The sequence below is a fragment of the Chlorocebus sabaeus genome, chromosome 13 (genome assembly GCF_047675955.1).
Source record: "Chlorocebus sabaeus isolate Y175 chromosome 13, mChlSab1.0.hap1, whole genome shotgun sequence".
Lineage (NCBI taxonomy): Eukaryota > Metazoa > Chordata > Mammalia > Primates > Cercopithecidae > Chlorocebus > Chlorocebus sabaeus.
In genome coordinates this window covers 30887068-30913631 of record NC_132916.1, presented here as the reverse complement: position 1 = coordinate 30913631, position 26564 = coordinate 30887068, and the positions used below count along the sequence as shown (strand labels likewise).

Below are 26564 nucleotides of genomic sequence, written 5' to 3'. Positions count from 1 at the left end.
CTATTCTCTCAGACCTGCCCAGTGTTCCCCCTTCATATCCTTCTGGTCTCTATTAAGTATTATTCACTCAGTCAGAGAAATCTTCCCTGACTACTCTAGCTAAAATGTCCAGCTCCCCCAACTAGTTATCATACTATGATCTACTTAATTTTTCTCCACAGTACTTATACTACCTGAAATTATATCCTTTACTTTTTTTTTTTTTTTTTTAAAGTGTTTAATGGCTGCATTTCCACAAAAAAATGTTAGGTTTCAGGAAGCAGGAGCTTCTGTCCGTCTTTAATGCTACCCCCCAGTGGCTGGAACACAGAGGTACTCACTAAATGTTAGTTGAATGAATAACAGTTGTTTAAAATTTAGAATCGATTTCCCTATAGAGCAATGATTAGTTTTTCTAAAGTTGAAGCTCCAAGAAGCCAAATGAATATATCCTTCTTTAAACTTTAGGATTAATAATATTAGCCTGGTGCCTCGCTCCTAGAAACACTGGAATCATGCCACAAAAGACAAAAGTAAAAGTGAGATTCCTCCCCCTTTCTGAATGTACCTGGGTAAAATTTACAAATAGGAATTTTACCTACTTGGCATTTTACCTCTTTTTTGTGCCTAATCCCAGGACTCCTGTTACCATAAGCCTCCACTCACATCCCCCAAATTGCCTCCATCATTTCCAGCCCTTCTCCCTAATTCCCAGCAAATTTTCCCCTCTTCAACTGATTATCTCAATTAAGGTATTATGAAGAAATTTGAACTGTTATAATTTACAACAATGGGTGAACAAATCGTTCAACCTTCCCAGGCATCTGTACATATTTAAAATATAATTAAATTGAAAGATAATTTGTATGAATTAATTAATCTCTAATTGGTAGAATTTAGGGCATCAGTACAGTGATGTGGAAAAAATACAAAGTAGACAGAAGGTAGTTTTAGAGCTGGGGAAATAACCACCAAATGTTTTGCATGCTAGGCATTAATAGGTGTTCATTAAAGGAGTGATTAAGTAAAAGTAATCATGCCAAGGCAACCTCTGGGTCTTCCCCTGGGTCAGCTCTCCTGAATAGTTCTTTCTCCCCCATGACACAAAAGTTGTTTTTCACTATGGCTCACTCAATGACACCAGAGAGAAGTAGCACTAAAAAAGGTAGCACTTAAGGAGCTATGACAGTTGTCAAAATCAAAATAGAGTCACTTGTGTTAAAATCCTGACAAATGGAGTCAAGGAAGGTCAAGAAGAGAGGGTTCTCATGCACGAATGCCTGATAAGAAGAACTATCACACTCCAGCTGACAAGGGATTGATAACCGAAGTATATAAGGAGTCCAAAAAACTCAACAGGAAAAAAAATCCAATAATCAAATTAAAAATGGGCAAAAGATCGGAATAGACATTTCTCAAAAGAAAGACATATAAATGGCAAACCAGTATATGAAAACGTGCTCAACATCACTGATCATCAGAGAACTGCAAATCAAAACTACAATGAGATATCATCTCACTCCACTTAAAATGGCTTCTTCCAAAAGACAGGCAATAATGAATGCTGGTGAGGATAGAGAAAAGTTGGTTGAAATGTAAATTACTACAGCCACTATGGAGAATAGTATGGAGGTTCCTCAAAAACCTAAAAATAGAACTACTGGTTGGGCACAGTGGCTCACAGCTGTAATTCTAGCACTTTGGGAGGCTGAGGGAGGAGGATTGCTTGAGGCCAATAATTCAAGACCAACCTGGCCAACAGTGAGACCCTGTCTCTAAAAAAAAAATTAAAAATAAATAAATAAAAATAGCACAACCATATGATCCAGCAATCTCACTGTTAGGTATATACGCACCTAAAGGAAAGAAAATCAACATAGCAAAGACATATCTGCTCTCTCATGTTTATTGCAGCACTATTCACAATAGGCAAGATTTGAAAGCAACCTAAGTATCTACCAACAGATGAATGGATAGAGAAAATGTCCTACATGTACACAATGGAGTACTATTCAGCCATAAAAAGAATGAGAGCCTGTCATTTGCAACAACATGGATGGAACTGGAGGGCATTATGTTAAGTGAAATAGGCCAGGCACAGAAAGACAAAATCCCATGTTCTCACCTATTTGTGGGAATTAAAAATTAAAACAATTGATCTCGTGGAGGTAGGGTAGAATGATGGTTACCAGAAGCTAGAAAGGGTAGTAGTAGGGGTGGGAAGTGGGGATGGGTAATGGGTACAAAAATAGTTAGACAGAATGAATAAGATACAGTATTTGATGGCACAGTGGGTGATTACAGTCAATAATAATTTATTGTACATTTAAAAATAACTAAAAGAGTATAACTGGAATGTTTGTAACACAAAGAAATGATAAATGCTTGAGGTGATGGACACACCATTTACTCTGATGTGATTACTATGCATTGTATGCCTATATCAAAATATCTCATGTGCCCCATAAATACGTACAACTACTATGTACCCATTAAAATTTTTTAAAAAACAACAATCATAAGACTGCAAAAAACACAACCTTGCACAGAGGCCATTGCAACCTTCCACACACACAAGTACTTCTGTAAGGATGTCTGTCCAGCAACTGGCCATCCAACCTTGGACTGATGCCACCTTTGTGACTGATCCTTGTGGCCAAGGATAACTGATTCAAAATAATTTATGTAATCTTTTTCTTTCTGTCTTTAAAAACATCCTTTGCCCCAACCTCCTTGAGTAGGCACATAGTTTACTATATCACACATATTACCATTGCATTGCTACCCCAAAATAAATATTTTCTTTAGAGTCTCTTTCTGTTACTTAGATTGCCAGTGGAAAAGGCAGAAAAAGGAAATACCATATTTTTATAGGTTGTATTTAATTTTAAAACAAGTTTTGGGTGTTGTCTATTTATTAATTTATTTTTTAAAGAAAAAATTTGATTCGATACAATTTAAAATGGTAAAATAATAATGTATTTTGGGGAGGAATTATTTATTATTTAAAGCCTGTGGATTTAAAGTTCTCATTATATATTACAGCTGTCTATAATTATAATTCCAGGCTGCTAGCTGGGAAACAAACAAACAAAACGACAACTTCTAGGGTGGAATAAAAAGGAAGATGGAAGGCAGTTTAGGTCCTCAGCGCCTACTTCTTACCAGAAATCACCTGAAGCCCCCATTAAACCATACTCCTGAACCTACCATACAGATCTAATTAAGTCTAGAGTGGGACATAGCTTTAGTTTTAATAGGTGCTTCACGTGACTCCGATAGCAACTGGCCTGCAGGCAGTTCTAAGGTTGAGTGATGGAAGTAAAAAGACCTGAATTAAAACTTAACAGCAGACATAACGTGAGAGGGCAGATTCCAGCCATATCTGCAAGACAGAATGAACAGGGCTTAATGATTTACTGGATATGAAAGATGAGGAAGAATCTAAGGGCAAATAAGATAATATTTGTGCCATTAAAAATAGACTATTAAGAATTCAGAAATACCAGAGCTTTTGTTTTTTAAGACGGCGGTTGAGAGGTAAGTCCTGTTACAATGATTACTTCACTGATTAAAGTGAATTTGAGGGTGCTTACGTGACATTTGGAAGAACTGCCCAGAAGGCGTTCACAAATACAGCCTAGAGTTCAAACATGACGTCCAGGAAATGGAGACACGGGTTCGGGAATCCCTGGTATCTTAGTGGTTGGTAAATCCTAGAGAACAAATTCTTTGAAAAAGCCCAAACATTACTGGTTTGAATTTTGCAAACTACAGTTTCGCCGGGCTTCTTAGCGACAACTGCAGCTAAGTGTCGGGGACAGAAGAGAGACTGAAGTGGCCCCGCAAGCCCCCTTTATCTGGCAAAGCCCACTCCGAGACCATCCGGTGCCCGACCTACACCAGAACAAACGTCTAATGGTGAGAAGCCGATTCACCACCCCACAGATCCGCGGTGCAGAGATTTCCCTGCTAAGGCCCTAACTCCTGAATGGGTACGGCGAGTACATCCTAAGGACCGAAAGGTACCTATCCCCCACTCAGTTCAAGAGAAGGCAGCGAGGTGGGCCAAGATGCGTGGTAAAGCCCAGGGACTCTTTGTCAACGAAGTCCGCTGAACTTTCCGCCCTCCCGGGGGCCTCAGCGAGCCAATTCCACTCACTTCTCGGAGGGTCCGGCCCAGCATGGTCCTCGTGCCCAGCCTGCCACCATAGGAGCCAGGCAAGGAGGAAAAAGAGGTCACCGGTCGCTAGTGATGGTACATGGCCGCAGCCATCTTTAATTGTCACTGAGCCCTTCAACATCGAGTACTTGGATTGGTTTAATTGCAGCCCGAGGAAATGATCTTTGCAGGCGATTGGTTGGCGCCGTAAAGCCACCCCGGCGGCTGAGGAGAGCGGGCAGGCAAGGAGATTCCGGGCCAGGGTCGCGGCGGCAGTTGGCAAGGGTTAGATTTTCTGGCGTTGGACCGCGAGCGGTGTCTGCCTGTCCCGCCGAGGGTTCCCAGGACAGGGCAGGGATCTAGGGGGTTTGCGCACCTGCTTTTTTATCCCCCCCTTTTTTTTAGAAGGGGAGAGGGTGAAAGGGAGGGAGGAGAATAGACTGAATACTGACTGGAACGTTGATTGGAGCATTTCATATGCGAAGAGCAGAATAAAAGTTAGTTTCTCCATTAGATTAGCTTCATTTTCGAATGCTCCGTTTTGCATGCTTAATTTTGAAACTAGCCCGTGGTTTGGCAGAATTTGACCGAATTCAGGGGTGAGAGTTTGATCCAGTCCAAGTGTATTTGAATTTGAGCACGCAGTTCAACCAGTGTTTGCAATGGAATTTCTGAAGACTTACGTACTTAGAAGAAATGCATGCACTGCGGTTTGCTTCTGGAGAAGCAAAGTTGTCCAAAAGCCTTCAGTTAGAAGGATTAGTACTACCTCTCCAAGGAGCACTATCATGCCTGCTTGGGTGATAGATAAATACGGGAAGAATGAAGTACTTCGATTCACTCAGAACATGATGATACCTATCATACACTATCCAAATGAAGTCATTGTCAAAGTTCACGCTGCCAGTGTAAATCCTATAGACGTTAATATGAGAAGTAAGTTTTCAAAAGACATTACCTTTTTTAAAAAAGTCATTATTTAATAAGGTATGCGGTTTTAAAAAATTTGACTACGCTTCTTTGGTTAACTCAAATGAATCATTTAGGTTTTTAACAATACCTCTGCAAATATTATTTCCAAAATTTTTGAAATTGCAATGGCCAGGGTATCTTTCTGGCCATTTGTCTTGGTAAAATATAAGCTTGATTGTTTTCATGCGTCCTTAAATGTGTAAGTTCAGACTTGAGAACTGTGTCTGTAGCTTTTTTTTTTTTTTTTTTTTTTTTTTTGAGACTGAGTCTCTGTCACCCAGGCTGGAGTGCAGTGGCCTGCTCACTGCAACCTCCGCCTCCTGGGTTCAAGCAAAATTTCTCCTGCCTCAGCCTCCGGAGTAGCTAGGATTACAGGCGCGTGCCACCACACCAGGCAAATTTTTTTGTATTTTTAGTAGAGATGGAGTTTCACCATGTTGGTCAGGCTGGTCTCCAACTCCTGACCTCAGGTGATCCGCCTGCCTCGGCCTCCCAAAGTGCTGGGATTACAGACTAGTCACTGCACCCGGTTTATCTCTGTAGCTAAATTTCTGTCCGGGGAACTTTGTGGTATTCTGAGATCCGTCACAGGCTTCGGAAGTATAGTTATGTTTCCTCGTCAGTTCAGAATTTGTGGGGTTTTTTGTTTGTTTTTGAGACAGAATCTCGCTCTATTGCCAGGCTGGAGTGCAATGGCGCGTTCTTGGCTCACTGCAGCCTCCGCCTTCCGGGTTCAAACGATTCTCCTGCCTCAGCCTCCCAAGTAGCTGGGACTACAGACATGCGCCGCCACACCCAGCTAAGTTTTGTATTTTTAGTAGAGACGGGGGGTGGGGGTGGGGGTGGGGGTGGCGGGGGGGATTCACTGCGTTGGTGGGAGACTGAGGCAGGAGAATCGCTTGAACCTGGAAGGCGGAGGTTGTAGTGAGCCAAGAACACGCCATTGCACTCTAGCCTGGCGATAGAGTGAGACTCCGTCTCAAAAGAAAAAATAAATAAAAATAATGAATTGAATCGACTTTACTGTGATTGTCTCATGAAATCTACATCTGTATTCTTTGTTTTGAAGTAATAATTGCTACTACCAGTTGAGCATGCCGTTTTCCTTTATTCTTTTTACATTAGGCTTGAAGAGAGTTCAGTTTTTTATAAGATATGTCTTTTAGTGGTAAGTTTTACTCAATGGTCAGCATGTTTTTTCATCTCCTTTGATTGTAAGTTCTTTCAAGATAGATCCCATGCTTTGTCAACCTGTTTCAGTGCTTCACATATGCAGTTGTCATTCAGCCAGTATTTCTATGCCTTTTTATCTTTTTGTTCTGTCTTAAGATAACAAACTTAAATTAGCAGTATTTTATCCGTGAGTAATTTTTACATTTTGTCTTCCTTTAGATCTGTTAGCTTTTTATTTCTTTAAATGCACATGCGTAATTCATGCCATGTACATTTTCATTTAAACAGAATGGCTGTATCTAGACTTTCCTTGGCTGCTGTTTAATAATCTAAAACTGTAAAACATTTTACTTTTATATAGTATTCTTGAAATATCTTAGTTTTCTATGATTTGATTGAGTAATATTATTTGCAAGTTACCATCTTTTTTTTTTTTCCCCTTCCATTTGAGGATATGTTATTGTCGTTGAAGAAAATATCTGAAACAGTAGCTTGGGGAAATAAAATAATGAGTAGAAGATTGTAAACTGTAGGAAGCAGTTATTTCCCTTGACAAGAAAGCAAGAGACATGTCTATTTTATTTGAGAGATGAAGACTGGCTGTTTTTCTGGAGATGGCCACTACTGTTGGACATAAAATAATAAATCATAGAAATGGCTAAAGAAATGAAGAATTTTTACGTGGGGAAAAAATGCAGCCAACAGCATCATACCAACGAAGTTTGGTGGCTTTAGATGGGATTAACGTCTTTAAACTGATGACAGATTTAGGATTTTTCACATTGGCCCAACTCTCTGAACAAGTCAAGGTGGCAACCCCTGTCAATGGGATGGAACACTTAAGGGCCCCATTCAGTTATCCGTGTCACCAAACAGATTCTCAATTACTAACTGCCAGCTGACTACATTCTGGGTTCAGGGTCTTGTTAGATAGTACCAGTGAGCCAAGGCTACTCAGTTGATGCATTAGCATATCAGGGGACCAAGAAAACTAGAAACAACCTTGAGCTGCAGTCTCTGTACCTCAAAGAGGACTGAAACCTTTCTGCAGCTTTTAAACAGCAGCTAAAGTTTGACATGGCTAAATGTCCACTTCTGTTGTTCAAACCACATAGAGGTTTCAGTGAATAATTGTTTAATTATCTTTAGCAGTGGAAAAGGATTGTAAGACAGGAAAAGTGAAGCACGTGACTTTTGTGAATATTACAGGTGAAGTTTTTTGTTTTTTGTTTTTTTCTCCCCCTGACAGAGTATAATCCTAACTAGCCAGATGGCAAATGTGTAATGTTGGTATAATGGCCATCAGCTTAGATTTTCTGGGACTTTCCTACCTTTCAAACACTTGAACCCATGTGTCTTGATTTTTTATTACAAACACAACTCATGCAAGCTACCCGCCTGTCAGCGTCTCTCTCTGTATCTTCTACCTTCCCTCCTGCTATATGGATCAGCTGTCACTGCTTTCACAGAAGGCCAGCCCTTAGCTTGTGTTTCTAATCCCATCCCCTCTCACCTACTCTGGGATATCATTCCAGCAGTTATCTCCTGCATCATCAATCTTTTCTCTTCTACTGGATCATCCCCATTAGCATACAGACTTGCTATTATTTCTCCTTTCTTAAGAAGAAGGAAAAAAAGCCACTCAAAAGTCCTCTGTCCATCCTAGTTGCCACTTCGAGCTACTGTTTCATTTCTCTGCTCCCCTTACAACAAAACTATTTTAAAGAGGGTTCAGTCTTCTCATGGTCTCCAGTCCCTTATTTCCCATTCTCTCAAAAGCACACGACACAGCAGCTGCTCCTGGCAGGGTTACCAAAGGTCTGCATGTTGTTAGATCCAGGCTTGTTTGTTTGTTTGTTTTAAAGCCTCTTAGCAGCTTTGTACCTTATTTGAAAACCTGTCTCTCCTGTCAGCAGCATTGAATGTCTTTAAACTGCCTCCTTAGGCTCCTTTGCTGCTTTCTCCTCATACCTAAGATCTAATGGATTGCCCATAGGAGTGGGTGCAGGGCAAGGGGAGACGTACAGAACGGGTTAGTGACTGGAGCATGCGTTGTGAGGCAGGGAGTGAGTGGTACATGACCCTGGAGAGGTAGGCAGGGTGCCTATCATGGAGAGCCTCACATGGCAGACATGTTCTCAGAAAAATGTCAAGCAGAAGAGAGAATAGCAGGTACTTTTGGGTCTGAGAAAAGTCACGTTATATGTGGAAGCCATGTAATAAATTACTCTGGATTATTATACAGTAGCAAATTTACTTGAACAAAAAAAATTGTAATTAAAAGAATGTTTTCAGTTTTATTTAGCTGATATTTATGTAAATATTCTTCTTCTTCTTCTTTTTTTTTTTTTTTTTTTGAGACAGAGCTTTGCTTTGTCACCCAGGCTGGAGTGCAGTGGTGTGACCATGGCTCACTGCAGTCTCAAACTCCTTGGGTCAAGCAATCCTTCTGCCTCAGCCTCCTGAGTAGCTGGGACTACAGGCATATACCACTATGTCTGGCTAATTTTTCAAAGTTTTAGTAGAGACAAGGCCTTGCTATGTTGCCCAGGCTGGTTTTGAACTCCTGAACTCAAGCAGTCCTCCCACCTTGGTCTCCCAAAGTCCTGGGATTACAGGTGTGAGCCACGGCACCTGGCCTATAAATATTCTTAAAAATAAAAAGATATGGGCCAGGTGCGGTGGCTTATGCCTGTAATCCCAACACTCTGGGAGGCCAAGGTGGATGGATCGCTTGAGCCCAGGAGTTTGAGACCAGCCTGGCCAACATGACGAATCCCTGTTTCTACAACAATTAGCCAGACGTTGTGGCACACACCTGTAATCCCAGCTACTCCAGAGGCTGAGGCATGAGAATGGCTTGAACCCAGGAAGTGGAGGTTGCAGTGAGCCAAGATCACATCACTGCACTTGGGCAACAGAGTGAGGCTTCGTCTCTTAAAAAAATAAATAAAATAGGCCAGGCGTGGTGGCTCCCTATACTCCCAGCACCCTGGGAGGCCGAGGTGGGTGGATCATGAGGTCAGGAGATTGAGACTATCCTGGCCAAAACGGTGAAATGCCATCTCTACTAAAAATACAAAAATTAGCTGGCTGTGGTGTGTGCCTGTAATCCCAGCTGCTTGGGAGGCTGAGGCAGGAGAATCACTTGAACCCGGGAGGCAGAGGTTGCAATGAGCCGAGATTGCGCAACCACACTCCAGCCTGACAATAGAGCAAGACACTGTCTCAAAAAAATTAAATAAATAAATAAAAAGATGTATAATAAAACAACTTGATTTTACACGTCAGAACAGATGCAGCCAAGTGGCTTTTCTTCACTCAGGAATTTATTCCAATTTATTTCAAAGATGTTGTTCTGGAAATATTTTTAAGGATGTGGGGATCATTACTCATAAACTATTGTCAGCATCAAATACTTTATATTCTTGCCTTATTTATTTATTAACGTCAAACAGCTTAAACGTTTATCTTCACCAGATATGGCACCAAATATTTTGTTGTTTAAAAAGTTCATAGGCCGAGCGCTGTGGCTCACGCCTGTAATCCCAGCACTTTGGGAGGCTGAGGCAGGCGGATCACAAGGTCAGGAGATTGAGATTATACTGGCTAACACGATGAAACCCCGTCGCTACTAAAAATACAAAAATTAACTGGGCGTGGTGACGGGCGCATGTAGTCCCAGCTACTCAGGAAACTGAGGCAGGAGAATGGCGTGAACCCGGGAGATGGAGCTTGCAGTGAGCCGAGATCACCCCACTGCACTCCAGCCTGGGTGACAGAGCTAGACTCCATCTCTTAAAAAAAAGAAAAAAAAAGGAAAAAAAAGTTCCTGAATGAATACGTTAATAAAGGCATACTCTTCGAAGAACAAAGCAAAACTGTATAAAAAATAATACTAAAAGTTCTGAAGACAATTTCAAAATTTGAATTTCAAAAATATTTTGAACAATGGTGGCTTTAGTTTAATAAGTGATTATCATTTTCCAAGTAAATTTTTTTTTAAAGAAAATAAATCCATCTTTTTATGCTTTCCCATGTATTGGCAAAAAATTATAAGGTTGATTACTTTTTAAAAAAGCTTTTAAGTTCGGAGTACAAGTGCAGGTTTATTACATAGGTAAGCTTGTGTCATGGGGGTTTGTTGTACAGATTATTTCATCTCTCAAGTATTAAGCCTCATACCCACTAGTTATTTTTGTTAATCCTCTTCCTCTTCCCACCCTCCACCCTCTGAAAAACCCCAGTGTGTGTTGTTCCCCTGTACGTGTCCATGTGTTCTCATCATTTAGCTCCCACTTGTAAGTGAAAACGTGGTATTTGGTTTTCTGTTCCTGTGTTAGTTTGCTAAGGATAATGGCCTCCAGTTCCATCCATGTCCCTGGAAAGAACATGATCTTGTTCCTTTTTGTGACTGCATAGTATTCCGTGGTGTGTATGTACCACAGTTTTTAAATCCAGTCTATCATTGTTGGGCAGTTAGGTTGATTCCACGTCTTTGCTTTTGTGTATACTATTGCAGTGAACATATACTTGCATGTGTCTTTGTAATAGAATGATTTATAATCTACATCTTAAAGACCTAAAATTGTACTGGACTATAACCCTGTAGTAGTTTTAAAAGTATTTCATACTTACATTTGGAGGAAACAGATAAATTGTGTTTTTATTTTACAGGTGGTTATGGAGCTACAGCTTTAAATATGAAGCGTGATCCTTTGCACATGAAAATCAAAGGAGAAGAATTTCCTCTGACTCTGGGTCGGGATGTCTCTGGCGTGGTGATGGAATGTGGGCTTGATGTGAAATACTTCAAGCCTGGAGATGAGGTGAGTTCGGGAATGCCACTATTCCTGCGGGGGTCCAACCCATAGACCCTGATCCAGCAATGGATGAGAGATGTACACTGACACAGATATTTTGCCTGTCAGTGCAGCTAAGAGGTCTCTGCTCCCTGAATCTGCAGCATCCACCCCATAAACTGAGGAAGTTCACATTTATTTAGTGCGGATTAAACGATGAAGGTCTCGAGTAAACACCACTATAGGGTAATTAACATTGCCCACTGTCCAGTAGAGAGCAATCATGCACCCATGAAAGAACAAAGGTTGGTCTTAGGAACATGTGAGTAAGCAAACTATTTAGATAAACTGCCCCACATTCCGTAGTTATTTGCTCTATTGCTATCAACTCAAGGTAAAGAGGATTAGGCTGCTTTCAGCCAAATCTTTTACTGAAGCTATGCAACACCCCCGGCCTTCCAAGTAGGTTTGTGTCTACTTCCTGTAACTTTACAATTTTTCGTCTTAACAATTTTTCCCACCACCCTGACTGAACTCCCACATATTCCTTTACTAAATATGCAAATTTCATTCTGTTTCAGAAGTATATTCTATGCTGTTGACCTGTTTTCTTGTTTTCAACAAAAGTACTGAGCTTTGACTAGAACTGTCACTTTTTTGGTTCTGTTGTTACATTTTTTCACAAACAGTTCTGAAATATGTTGACTCTACTTGAGTTTGTGTTTTCTAAATTTAGTACTTAAGAAATGCAAGACTTTAAAATATGTAGGATTAGGGTATTTTTTTCCTTGAAAGGGCCTTTAAATGACAATTTTTACCTTATGGATTAGATGGCTTTAAAATAGTTTAAGTTTGGTATAATCACCTATCACTTGTCACTTTGAACTTTTGTACCAGGAAATGATAGTTCATAATCATAGCTAACACTGTTCTGGTTGCTTTTTCTAAAATATGTCATTTAGTCCCTCTGAGGTAGATAAAGTTAGGCCCAGTTTACAGATGAGGAAGCCAAGCTCTAAAGAGGTCTCCTAACTAATAAGTGGTGGAGCCAGGACTCAAACCCCAGAGACTGTGGTCTTATTGGTACTCAAAGTAGTCAGTAAATGCAGCAGGATATGCTGTCTGCTTCCAGTGTGGTTTGACTTGATAAATGCAGAATCATACTAAGTAATACATTTATATCATGAAAATAACACTCCTGCTTGGTGTAGTGCTGACTTCCATGTTTTTCACAGCACAGGGTATATATTAGGGAACACCTTCATGCTTAGCTTTGGTCAGAGAATACTTGTGTTTCTAATGAAGCTGTCTGTGTGTGTGTGTTTCAGGTCTGGGCTGCAGTTCCTCCTTGGAAACAAGGCACTCTTTCAGAGTTTGTTGTAGTCAGTGGGAATGAGGTAACTTACCAACTCTGCTGAAATGCATTAGAAAGTTTAAACAAAGACTGGCAAATATCTCGGAAATAATTGGTGTTTTTCAGATCTAGTTTCTGTTTCATGGGGCAGTTTATAAAGAGATAATATAGAATATAGGAATTTTTGAGAGATTAAAAAAGTATTTGATGCCATTCAGTAACACTGCCTGCTAACATAGCTGTTTTTCTCTCATTGAGCAGGGATTTGGAATGAGACCTAGAACCCTGCTGTGTTGCTTGGTTTTACCCTAGATAAATAGCTGAAAGCAGATATAGGCAGTAGAGGGGGTGGATTAGTCATCAGTGGAGACATGGAAATGTCCAGCGGTTTTGAATAACTTTGAAAACAGGAGTCTAATCAAATGCAGTCAGGAGACCGACAAATTGAATAGAGAGAAAGGGGTTAACATTGAGGAAATTGGCTACAGAAGGGAGGGCAGGAAGGGGAAAAAGGTTGTTACTGAGATTAGAGAAAATCTAGAAAGATTTCCTTTCCAGAAAATGAGAGTAAAGGAAACAGCTGATCTCAAAAACTAATTAGGATGTGTTTTTGAGAGTTCAAGGTTTATTTGGATTTACTTCAAGACAAATGGGAATATTGATGTGGTCTTTTTATAAACAATGAAGTTATAAACAACAAAGTAGTTTTTATAAACAATGAAGTAGTTATATCTGATAATGTAGCCTACATTATTGAACATCTGTGAGGCAGGTAGAGCTATTCTATACAATATTTATTAGGATAATCTTGGTGTAGGGTATGCATATGCATACCCTACTCCAAGGTATGCAACAGAGCTATACAATATTTATTAAGGATAATCTTGGAGTAAGGTATGCAATAAACACTGAACTGGAATAATTTTGTAGATTTATCTATGAAAATACAGTTGACACCTGAACAATGCAGGAGTTGGTGCACCTACCCCTTTTAAAATGCACCTACATCTTTTGACTCCCCTAAAACTTAACTGCTAATAGCCTACTGTTACCCAGAAGCGTTACTGATAACATAAAAAGCCAACTAAGGCGGGGTGCAGTGGCTCACGCCTGTAATCCCAGCACTTTGGGAGGCCAAGGTGGGTGGATCACAAGGTCAGGAGTTCAAGACCAGCCTGGCCAATATGGTGAAACCCTGTCTCTACTAAAAATACAAAAATTAGCCAGGCGTGGTGGGAGCTGCCTGTAGTCCCAGCTGCTTGGAAGACTGAGGCAGGAGAATCGCTTAAACCTGGGAGGCGGAGGTTGCAGTGAGCCGAGATTGCACCACTGCACTCCAGCCTGGGCGACAGAGCAAGACTCTGTCTCAAAAAAGTCACCTAACACATATTTTATATGTTATGTATATTATATACTGTATTCTTATAATAAATGAAGCTAGAATATGTTATGTATATTATATACTGTATTCTTACAATAAAGGAAGCTAGAATGTGTTATGTATATTATATACTGTATTCTTACAGTAAAGGAAGCTAGGAAAAATGTTATTAAGAAAATCATAAAGAAAGGTATACTTACTGTTCATTAAGTGGATCATCATAAAGATTTTCGTCCTTGTTGTCTTCATGTTACTAGAAAGAGGAAGAGTAGGAAGAAGAGGGGTTGGACTTGCACAATTCAAACCCCTGTTGTTCAAGGGTCAGCTGGATTCCTGTGAAGGTAAATGTGCTTAATTGTGTGCAGAGGTTTGCAAGTCATTGCTTATTTTTGACTGTTGTCTTCAAATGTAGGTCTCTCACAAGCCCAAATCACTCACTCATACTCAAGCTGCCTCTTTGCCATATGTGGCTCTCACAGCCTGGTCTGCCATAAACAAAGTTGGTGGCCTGAATGACAAGAATTGCGCAGGAAAACGGTAAGTGTATCAGTCAGTGGCAGCATCTAAACTTCTTTTCTTTCCTTCTGTGAGTTCCTTGCAGTAGATTTCTTAGAGCTTTGAAATTTAGTAGCATTTACATGAACAGAGCTGTACTAACATTTGAAAACAATTTCCAAAGCACTCTATTTGTGTCAGTTTGCATTTTCTTAGCTTCCTTCTGTAGATTTTCAGCCCAATCAGTTGGAAATTTTTTAACTGAGATGTGTGGATGAAATGGACTTTAGGAGTCTGAACCTTCTAAAATAATGCAAAATTTTACATGTGATTCTTTAGGAAGAAGATCCATATCTTTTTTTTTTTTTTTTTTTATCAAATTCCTAAAAAGGTTAAGAATCATCCCATACAGTTTCTAAAGAATGATGTCAAAGTGAAAATGTTTTTCCCTACCTCTCCCAGGAGTTATTCTCACACTTGCATATTTCTATAAAGAGACTGCAAAACTATTGAATATTCTTAAGTTCTCTCAGTCTCAATGCCTAATATCCATTAGGTGAATTCTGATTTCCCAGTGCCTTGAGCGTGTGCTCATTTGGGTTAGCAGCAACACGGTGACCAGAAATGTCTCAGATGTACTTGAGTTTGTATCTGGATTCTGTTGCTTTCCAGCTGGGTGACCCACTCATTCACTTTTTAATGAGTTTTGTTTTGAAGGTTAAATGAGGTAATGCACATTAAAGTGGTGACACAGTTTATGGCACATAGGAGGCACTCAGTAAATGGTGGCTACTATTGTTAGCAAGGAGATTATGGTGTTCTTTGTATTTTAGAAAGTTACCATCATAGAGAAAAATGATGATTTTGTTTTTTGTTGAGAAAACTACCCACTAAGAACCATTTAACAATTGAAGGAAAGAGCTGTAGGTCAAACTATAATAAATAACCTAGTTTTTTTTATTACTAAGGATTGTGCTGGTAACATAACTAATGTCTGTGTGATTCTGTTCTATCGTTACGAAACATTGTACTTTACATTTAATGTGTTGGGTGATAGAGCATTAAATTTAATGAAAGTTTAATAGCTGTGTTTTTGAAAGCTTATGAAAGCTATTCATCTAATGAGGTGCTGCCCTTTATCTTAGAATTCAAGGTAAATATTTATTCTAAAGGTCAATGCTGTTTACTTTTTAAGCTATTGTGGCTTATCTTTCTTGAAGTTGCCATTTTGATCAACACTTTGTTTAAATTAAATTAGTTTTGACCACATAGATTTTTCTAATGGTTTCTCTTAGCTAATAACCTTGCGAAAACCTTATTGAAGATTTTTAGACCTGTATTGTAATTGTAGACTCTCCAACAGCATTGTTTTATTGTTTTGTTTTTTCCCTTAAAAACATTAAGTTTTCTATGCCTGCGTGACTGTATGTGCGCTATTGTTAGAGACCTCTCACTTCTTTTACTGGTTCAGGGCTCTCTGGATCTACTTTTAATACACTGTAAAAAACAATTTAGAAGATAAGAAAAAATTAAAAAATTTAGAGGCAAAGATCTGTCTCTTTTCAGAGACATTGGTGTGAGTCCTCAGTTTATTGTTGGCTTTGTGGGTAATTCTTTGGTACTCTGTTATCTTCTGTTTAAGCAACAATGGCCTGGAACTGGGAAGTTGGAGCCCTGGGTCCTATTCTGCCATTAACTAACCAGGTGACCACATGCTATTTATTTATGGCCTCTTTGTGGTTTCCTCTGAGTTTATGAGTATAGGACAGTGTAGGTTTTGAGGAGAGCTTTGAGAAATGGAAAATTTTAGACCTTATTAGGTGATGATATGTTATATTGAGTTGGGTCTGTTCCTTGATTGAGCCCCATGTTAACCAATCTAGAATGAAACCCACTGTAAAGAGTCTCAGTAATTCACATCATGAACTTCTGCTGCATTCACATGTTGTGACCTGTAGGACGCATTTGTCCTGAGTGACTCAGTGAGCACAGTGAGACCTCACTGTCTTAGTCCGTTCAGGCTATTATGACAAAATACCATAGACTGGTGGTTTAGAAACAAGAGAAATTTATTTCTTACAGTTGTGGAGGCTGGGAAGCCTGAGCTCAAGGTGACATCAGATTTTGTGTCTGGTGAGGACCAACTTTCTGTTCTTTAACAGTGCTTTCTCGCTTGTCATATTCTGGAAGGGGTGAGGATATCCCTGGGGTCTCTCTTTCTTATAAGAGCATGAATCCCATTCATGAGGGTTCTGCTTGCATGACCTAATCACCCCACCATCATACCATCACTCTGGGAGTTAGGATTTCAACATATGAATTTTAGTGGGACACAAACATTACAAACATTCAGACCATAGCACTTGGTACTTGCTGCTCTCAGAAATTTCGGTTTACTGAAATTACTACACATGGGTTATAATAATGGCCTACCTCTTTTAACTGTTTATTTGTGAGAATCACATGAGAGATGTGAGCACCTTAAAATACTGTAAAAATACTTTTAATGAAGAAATTCTGTAATGAGATTTTATTGTACCTAAAGTCAGAAGTTCCAGTGTCCAAAGTGGATTTTCCATTTGACTATTCATTGTGATCGATGGAGCATATTTTGGCTTCAATATGCTAAGCAATAACTGTTCCTTTTCTGTTAGCTATTGGCATTAAGGCATGCCTTAGTCTGCACAAAGCAGGTCAGTGTTTGTTATCAAAGATGAATAGTCTTTTTTTTCTAATCAGTTAATTAAAGAAAAGCCAAAATTAACAATGACAAAAACACCTATCAGCACCTTGGAAGATTTTATAGGATTTCTTTATAGCAAACAGCTTATTTGAAATTAGGAAAAATCTTTCTAAGGGTTCGATGATGTTTGCCTTTTTTCCCCTATGTTCTGTAGTTACTTTTCTGCAGCAGCTGAGTATCAGTGAACCAAGGAGATAGTTTATTCTTGATGTCGTGTAATACTGTCATTTTGTCCACACACCAATATCATTAGAAAATACCAAGTGAGACCAGGCGCAGTGGCTCACGCCTGTAATCGCAGCACTTTGGGAGGCCGAGGTGGGTGGATCACGAGGTCAGGAGATCGAGCCCATCCTGGCCAACATGGTGAAACCCCGTCTCTACTAAAAATACAAAAATTAGCTAGATGTGGTGGCGCACACCTGTAGTTCAAACTACTCGGGAGGCTGAGGCAGAATCGTTTGAACCACAGAGTTGGAGGTTGTAGTGAGCTGAGATTGTGCCACTATGGTACTCCAGCCTGTTGACAGAGCAAGACTCCATCTCAAAACAAAAAAAAAAAAGAGAAAAAGAAAATGTCAAGTCAAAATTATTTCCTTTTTATCAGTCCATCTGTAGTTTCTTCATGATTTGTTCAGTAGGAACACATAGATAACTTAGGGCTCTCAAATAAGTAGAAATTTTTTTTAAAAGTTGTTACAACCAGATTTTTTTGAATATGGTAAGATTTGATGGTTTTATTTATTGGTAGTGTCATGGGTACACTTGAATATTTCATGCTCTGCCTGAAATTCACGTCTTGCTGGGAAAGCTGTACTTCACTCTGTTTGACAGAAGTATTAAAAGGTGTTAGGTGTGGTGTTGCACGCCTGTAGTCCCAGCTACTCAGGAGGCTGAAGTAGGAGGATCGCTTGAATCTGGGAGGCGGAGGTTACAGTGAGCCGAGATCGTGCCACTGCACTCCAGCCTGGGCAACAGAGTTAGGAATTGAACTATTCCTTCTCCACAAAATAAATTTCACTTTTAAATTGTGTATACTTGCAACTCAATGAAGTTAATTTAGGAATACTTTTTTCTTTTTTTGGTATTAGGCTTTATGGCAGTAAAATTTTGTCATGTAAGTGTAAATCAGGCATCTGATTGATTCTGTTATAGAATTATAGAATTAGGCCCAAACTTGAAAGCATTGGGTTTACTCCCTACCAACATGCTTATATTAAAAGGACAGCCTTCTTCTTTCAAATGCATTCTAAGGCCTTTTCTTCACCCCACCACCACCTGTTTCTTCCCACTCCCCAAGCCCATTACCCTTTTGGACTTTGAGTTTTCATTTGCACCTGACTGGGTTGTATTGTTAGTGGGGTAAGGGGAAGTAGAAAGAAACCCCTGCTGTTTTCTTGCATAAACAAAGTATGGGGTTGAGGAGGCAAGGAGAGTGAGAGTGGTGGCTCTGGCTTGGTCAGTGTGATGGAAATGAATCTTCCTTTGCTTCAGGGTCTATTTTCCAGGGAGTCCTGAGTGGTGGGGGGGCACTTAAAAGAATAGCAGAAACCTCACTCCTGGAAATTTGTGTTTTACACAATAGGTTTCTAAGTGACTGGGTTAACTGTCTTGTGAGGTTTAGAAGTCATTTACTCTTCAGTGGACTGTAATCTAGCTTCTAGCCTTGCGTTTCAATTGCACCTGCCCTCACTGGGGTCATAGCTAACTTAAGTGACTTAAGTTACCAAGCCCAAAGACATTTTTCAGTTTTCATTTTAATTTCACCTCTCTGAAGTATCTGGCATTGTTGATCACTTCCTAAATACTTACTTTTTGTATGGTTTCAGGGACATTAAGACTTTTAAGTTTTCTTTTTTTGTTGTTGACCATTTCTTGTCATTTTTAGAAGCCCCCACTTCTTCCTCCAGCCCTTTAAATGTGCTGTTTTCCCAGTGTTCCACTGTATTCTTCCTTTTTGTTTCCCAAGGTAATCTCATCTACTCCCAGCTTCTTCTTATAGTTTGGTAACTTGCAGATCTGTATTTCTAACTCTGTCCTCTTACTGAATTCCAGTTAGATGTTCTCTTTATATCTCAAACTCAACTTGAGCAAAACAAGACTTACCAACTACCACCCTAACTCTTCCTCTGTAATCCTAATGTCAGTTAATTGTGGTTTACCCTAAGCCAAAACCTGACATGGTTCATAAACCCTGCTCTCTCACCTTCCACAGCACTACTCATTATTGTTCGTGTCAAGTAAAATGTAAGATTGTTGTCAAATTTGGAACAGTAACTTCCAAGTTCCTTTTATATATGAGCTATAAGATTTGTGAACCCAAAATATCTGAGACAGGTCTCAGTCAGTTTAGAAAGTTTATTTTGCCAAGGTTAAGGACATACCTGTGACACAGCCTCGGGATGACATGCACCCAAGGTGGTCAGGGTGCAGCTTGCTTTTATATATTTTTGGAAGACAGTACATCCATCAATACACATAAGATTTACATTGGTCTGATCTTGAAGGGTGAGACCTGTTGAAGAGGGGTGGGCTTCCAGGTGATAGGTAGATTTTAAAAATTTCTGATTGGCAGTTGGTTGAAAGATTTATTATAAGTAGAATGGAATGTCTGGGTTCAGATAAGGGGTTGTAGAGACCTAGGTTTTATCATGCAGATGAAACCTCTAAGTAGCTGGCTTTAGAGAGAATAGACTGTAAATATTTCCTGGCAGATTGAAGGTCTATGTTGATGTTGTTGCTGCAGGGGTATAATGAGGCCTGCAACCTCCTCTCCCATCATGAGCAGAACTAGATTTTCAGGCAATGTCCTTGGCCAAGAAGAAGAGTCCATTCAGATGGCTGGGGCCTTAGAATTTTATTTTTGGTTTACAGATTTCAAGGCATTTCACGTTTTCTTGTGTAGTGAATAAGCCTAAAATACTATTGTATTTTAATGGACAATCGTGATTAACTAGTTTATTGTTAACCTCTTCCATATAGTGTTGTCTTGTAAATTCTTACATTTTTTTAATTGGAAGAATTTTCCACAGACTAGCTTCTGGCTTTGTACATTTCAAACCTTGTTTAACTTTCTCCTTCACTACTCACATGACCCTGTGCTGGGCGCAGTGATACACAGCCTTAAGGAAATGTCATGTTGCTTAGGTGAGTTGACTTAGTTAGTGAGAGGTAGGAAGAAATTCCTGGAAGGCATTTCTTAAACTAAGACACCTAGGAATAACTTAACTCTACACAGAAGTGACTACGAACCACATCAGTATTTTCTACTAAACCCCAAACAAGTGTATTTCCAACCAACTTCCCTTTAGCCAGATCTAGTATCACCTGACAAGAAAGCAAGACTAATGAGTAAGAGTGAAAAAAGACCAATCTTAACTGATTGTGGTTAGCATATCTTTTACAAATTTTACAAAAACATATGTCTATGTAAATATATTGCTAGGGCTCCTCTCTGCGCCTTGTGTAAGTGAAGGACTTCAGCTTCGTTGGCTCCGTGAGTAAATCCTTCTCTGACCACCCTACTTCTCTCTGTCTTATGCTCTATTGTCACCCATCATAGCATTTCTTTTCTTTTTTTTTTTTTTGTAAGACTGAGTCTTGTTCTGTCTCCCAGGCTGGAGTGTAGTGGTATGATCTCAGGTCTCTGCAACCTCTGCCTCTTGGGTTCAGATGATTCTCCTGCCTCAGCCTCCTGAGTAGCTGGGATTACAGGTGCCCACTACCACGCCTGGCTAATTTTTGTATTTTTAGTAGAGATGGGTTTCACCATGTTGGCCAGGCTGGTCTTGAACACCTAGCCTCAGGTGATCCACCTGCCTTGGCCTCCCAAAGTTCTGGGATTACAGGCGTGAGCCACCGCGCCCAGCCCATCACATGCATTTCTTCCCTCTATCTGCTTCTGCATATGATTGAAGGAACCAGTGATTTGGGATGGTTCCCACTGCCTATCCCATTTGGGGGGATACATTCCCAGTACCCGGGTTGAAATTCTGAATATACTTCAGATAACAAAGCCATTGTTATGCTGTGTATAAAGTTCTTCATCGATTATGGGTTAACTAACCTTCATAAATGGCTTACCCTAGCCACCTTACCAAGATATATAAATAGCTTTGTTTTCTTGGGAAAATGTGTTTAACTTTCTAAACATTTAATTCACACAAAAACGCTTCTGTAAATTGGGGGATGCCAGCATGAATTACAGAGTCTTAGAAGAAGAGGACACACAAATCTAGGCTATCTTGGTCTCCTTTGGTTGATTTGTTTTGTAGCTGTATTTTCCGCTTATTCAGATTAAATTTTGTAGCATGTTTCATGTTTTGTTGTTGTTGTTGTTGTTTTTTGTAAGGCAGCTAAGGTGTTGGTGCCTTACCTCATAAGATTACAGTACTGAAAACTGTGATTGTAGAGGACTTAGGTGCCCAAATGCCAAATAAAAAGTGACTCAGTCATGGGAAAGAAGCCAACGTTGCTTCGGTGCCTTAATGTATGTTTAGGGAGAATTCAGAGATTAGGCAGAAAGGACAGAGCAAGTTAGATTTTAGGGTTTAAGAATGCCTAAGTAGTATAATACTTATTCATGTTTTCCCCATATTTAAAAAATATCTGTCACTAGTACAATCCCCTCTGACTTCCAAAGAGGCTCTGTGTGTGTACTTAAGAAGTAATGGAGGCATGCAATTAAAAACCTTGGCAATTTTGAATAACAGTGCTTTTTTCAAGTAGAGTATTTCTGCGCACTTTATATAAACCAACAAATACAGCACACGTTTCTTCACTATCACAAATAGGCTTCTACTTCAATGAGATTCGAATATATAATGTGGCCATTACAGCAAGCTAGGTAAAAAGTATTCCCACTGTGTAGGACTTAAGCGAAGGGCCACTGGGAAGTCAGCAACAGCAGTAGCTTCCCTTTGCATTGAACGTGCTGTGACGAATACAACAAGAATATTTAGTTCAGCCACAAGACTTCAGACCTTAGAAGACCAACCAGCTTATTGTTGGCATGAAAATTTATTTTGCCACCAGGTGCGGTGGCTCACACCTATAATCCTAGCACTTTGGGAGGCTGAGGCGGGCGGATCACCTGAGGTCAGGAGTTTGAGATCAGCCTGGCCAACATGGTGAAACTCCGTCTCTACTAAATACACACAAAATAATTAGCCAGGTGTGGTGGTGGGCACCTGTAGTTCCAGCTACTTGGGAGGCTGAGCCAGGAGAATCACTTGAACCTGGGAGGCGGAGGCTGCAGTAAGCCCAGATTGTGCCACTGCACTCCAGCCTGGCTGACAGAACGAGACTCCATCTCAAAAAAAGGAGAATTTATTTTACCTACTGTCCTTTTGGGGACTTTGAGTAAAGATATGGTTGAACCTGCACAAAATGCGGAGTCCTCGGGCTTCTTTATAACCTAACAGCGCTGCATTCATTGGGCCTGCTCCTTGCTGCTTTTGGCTTGGAGTCGCCATCAGGTGGCAGCACAAGGAACTGAAGCTGCTATTGCAGAACCACTCCTGCTAAGCCCAGCTGTGGAAACAGTTTTGCTTTCTTATTTGAGGGAATGAAGTTGCTTTGGATCAAGAATTACGGGGAAGAGATGAACTGACAATAATGAGGTTGGAGATGTATTTGGCAGTTGGATCCTGAAGTAGCCATTATATTTAGTATCCAGCGTTCACAGAGAGAGAATTAGAAATTATTTTCAAGCTTTTCTTTGCTGGAAGAAACTTTAATGCAGTCTTTCAAGTAGCCAGGCGATCCCCTCACTTGAGGTAGTAGCAATTGTTGCCTTGATTGTAGGACATAATGGTGATTGGATGATTTGTTTTTTTCTTTTTTTAGAGACAAGGTCTCACTTTGTCACCCAGGCTAGAGTACAGTGGCACAATCAGCTCACTGCAGCCTCAAACTCCTGGGCTCAAGCTGTCCTTCCACCTCAGCACCACCATGCCTAGATAATTTATTTTTTATTTTTTGTAGAGATGTGATCTCATGATGTTGCCCAGGCTAATCTTCAACTCCCAGGCTCAAACAATCCTCCTGCCTCAGCCTCCCAAAGTGCTGGATTACAGGCGTAAGCCACTGCGTCTGGCCATGGATGATTTTGAAAGTCAAGAAACTTTGATCAGGCATCTGCTACATCCAGGGCACTGTGGCCAGTGGAGGGCATAATATGAGGTCTCTGACCTTACGAGCTTGCAGAATAGGTAGGGAAGTAGGATGTGTGGCACAGATAACAGGTTCCAGGCTATTTTAAGGGTATTGTAGAGGAAAACTGGGACTTGGGCCTTCAAGGGAAGGGAGACCTCAGCAAGTAATTATAGCATTGTAGAGTCTGGAGGAATGGGCCAGTGTGTGTGCAATGTAGGGGGAAGAATGAGAGGAACAGGGTCTCAGAGGAGGAGAGTTCCGTGCAGGAATTAGTGAGAGGAAAAGTTGGAGAGTGCAGGTAATACATTGTGAGGAACTTAAATGAGAATTTGACTAGCGACACTTCTGTAAGAATGGACAAAAGTAAGAGGGTGAAATATTTCTGGGGGAATTAATTTTTGGATGTATTTGTGAAGCACTTTTAATACTTTTTTCCCTCATTTAGGAAGTACTAAAGCTATGTTTGAATTATCAGGGCAAAAGGTACTTTTCCTCTGCCCTCTGAAGGTTCTATAACTGAGTCTGCTGAAATAAACTGATAATAGATTAACAGGAGAAAAATTATACACATTTATTTATTTATTTCCTTTTCATATTAGTTGATATGTAATAATCGTACACATTTATGGGTGTAGTGTGATATTTCAGTACATGGATACCGTGTGTAGTGATCAAATCAGAACAATCAGCATATCCTTCAAGTCAAACATTGATTATTTCTTTGTGTTGGGAACATTAAAAATCTTCTTTTTGAGTTTTTTGAAAGTATACAATAAATTATTATTAATTATATTCACCCTGTAGTGCTGTAGAGTACTAGAACTTATTCTTCCTCTCTAGCTGTAGTTTTGTATTTGTTGACAGACCTCACCCTGTTCTTCCCTCCCTGCTGCCCTTCTTAGCGACTGATACACCACAGTTCTACTCTGCTTCTGTTACCTCAACCTTGTCTAGTTCCCCCTTGAGTGAAAACGTGGTATTTATCTTCTTGTGCCTGACTTATTTCACTTAACATAATGTCCCCCAGGCTCATCCCTGTTGCCACGAATGACAGAATTTCATTCTTTATTTTTTATGGCTGAATAGTATTACATTGTGTATATGTACCACATTTTCTTTATCTGTTTATCTGTTAATGAACATTTAAGTTGGTTCCATATCTTGGCTATTGCAAACAGTGTTGTATTAAACATGGGAGTGCAGATATCTCTTTGGTATTACTGATTCTCCTTCCTCTAGATAAATACTCAGTGGTAGGATTGCTGGATCTTAGGGTAGTTTTACTTTTAGAGAAAGCTTCATACCGTTTTCCATACTGGCTATACTAACTTACATTCCCACCAAAGATGTATAAGAGTCCCCTTTTCTCTGCATCTTTTCCAATATTTATTTATTTTTTGTCTTTTTTTCTATATGGAACACTTCACAAATTTGCATGTCATTCTTGCTCAGGGACCATGCTTGTCTTTGTGTCATTCCAATTTTAGTATATGTGCTGCCTAAGCAAGCCCTGTTTTTTGTCTTTTTGGGAATAGCCATTCTAACTAGGGTGAGAGATCTCATTGTGGTTTTAATTTGCATTTCCGTGATTATTAGTGATGTACACCATTTTTTTTTCCCTATGCTTGATCATTTTTCTCTTTTTGATAAATGTCTGTTCAGATCCTTTGCACGTTTTTAATTGGATTACTAGTTTTTTGTTGTTGTTGAGTTTTTTGAGTTCCTTATATATTCTGGGTAGTAGTCCCTTGTTGGTTGTAGAGTTTCAGTATACTTTCTCCCATTCTACAGGTTGTCTCTTCTTTGGTTATTTCATTTGCTGTACAGAGCTTTTTAATTTGACATACTCCTATTAATGTTTTTGCTGCCTGTGCTTTTGAAGTCTTACCTATATCATTTTTGCCTGTATTCCCATATGCTTTCTTCTAATAGTTTTGTTTTAGGTCTTATGTTTAAGTCTTTAATTCATTTTGAGTGGGTTTTTATATATGGTAAGAGATGGGCATCTAGTTTCCATTTTTCTGCATATGGATATCCAATTTTCCCAGCACCATTTATTGAAGAAATTATCATCTCCCCAACATAAGTTCTTGTTACCTTTGTCGTAAATCAGCTGGCTATAAATAGGTGGATTTATTTCTGGGTTCTTTATTCTGTTCCATTGGTCTATGTGTCTGTTTTTATAGCAGTACCATGTTGTTTTGGTTACTGTAGCTTTGTGGTATAGTTTGAAGTCAGGTAGGGTGATGCCTCCTGCTTTTTTATTTTTGCACATATTCTTTTGCTTATTCAGGGTCTTTTGTGGTTCCATGCAAATTTTAGGACTTAAAAAAATTTCTGTGAAGAATGTCATTGATATTTTGATAAGGCTTGAATTAAGTCTGTAGATTGCTTTGGGTGGTTTGGTCATTTTAACAACATTTATTTTTCCAATCCATGAGCATAGGATGTCCATTTTTTTGTGTTCTCTTCTATTTATTTAATTTATATGTATTTTTTTTTGAAATAGGCTGGTCTTGAACTCCTGAGTTCAAGTGATCCTCCGCTGCTTGGCCTCCCAAAGTGCTGGGATTAGAGGTGTGAGCCACCGTGTCTAGCCCTTTTTGATTTCTTTTATCAGTGTTTCTAGTTTTCATTATATAAATCTTTCACCTCCTTGGTTAAATTTATTCCTAAGTGGTTTTTTGGTAGTTATTGTAAATGAAATTGATTTCTTTTACAGCTAGTTCATTGTTGGTATGTAGCAATGCAACTAATTTTTAAATTTTTATTTATATTTATTTATTTTAAAAAATTTCTTTTTGGAGACAGAGTTTTGTTCTGTCACCCAGGCTGGAGGGCAGTGTGTGATCTTGGCTCACTGTAACCTCCGCCTTCCTGGGCTCAAGTGATCCTTCCACTTCAGCCTCCCAAATAGCTAGGACTACAGGCATGTGCCACCATGCCCAGCTAATTTTTGTATTTAGTAGAGATGGGTTTTGCTTTGTTGGCCAGGCTGGTCTTGAACTCCTGGACTCAAGCGATCTGCCTGCCTCAGCCTCCCAAAGTGTTGGGATTACAGGCGTGAGCCACTGCCCCGGGCTGCTACTGATGATTTTTGTATGTTGATTTTGTATTGTGCTAGTTTAATGAATCTGTTTATCAATTCTAAGGGGTTTTTGGTGGAGTCTTTTGTTTTTTCTATATGTAGGATCATGTCATCTGCAAAGAGGGATGATTTGACATCCTCTTTTCCAATTTGGATGCCTTTTATTTCTTTCTCTTCCCTAATTGCTCTGGCTAGTACTTCCAGTACTTTTTCCTGTAGATGTGTCTATTGCGTTGAGTAGAGTGCTTTGGCTTTGTTC

General features: G+C 39.6%; 2 protein-coding genes and 1 pseudogene across 3 annotated transcripts in view; 1 reads left to right on the top strand and 2 right to left on the bottom strand.

The window, feature by feature from the left end:
• Positions 1-4269, bottom strand: part of QRSL1 (glutaminyl-tRNA amidotransferase subunit QRSL1) — a 35723-nt gene extending 31454 nt beyond the window's left edge. Inside the window, exon 1 of the mRNA XM_038001063.2 lies at positions 4142-4269. Coding sequence (XP_037856991.2) covers positions 4142-4165 — 24 coding nt within the window. The 5' untranslated portion in view covers positions 4166-4269. The remainder of the gene's footprint in view (positions 1-4141) is intronic.
• Positions 4270-4350: 81 nt separating this feature from the next.
• The window catches only part of RTN4IP1 (reticulon 4 interacting protein 1), a 54364-nt gene continuing 32150 nt past the window's right edge, over positions 4351-26564 (top strand). The window contains exons 1-4 of one of the 2 annotated variants that reach the window (XM_008007452.3): positions 4351-5077; positions 10964-11115; positions 12417-12485; positions 14236-14360. In XM_008007452.3, coding sequence (XP_008005643.1) covers positions 4804-5077; positions 10964-11115; positions 12417-12485; positions 14236-14360 — 620 coding nt within the window. In that variant the 5' untranslated portion in view covers positions 4351-4803. The remainder of the gene's footprint in view (positions 5078-10963; positions 11116-12416; positions 12486-14235; positions 14361-26564) is intronic. The other variant, XM_038001066.2, reaches the window with a different exon arrangement.
• On the bottom strand, positions 24625-24724 carry LOC119625455 (U6 spliceosomal RNA; annotated as a pseudogene).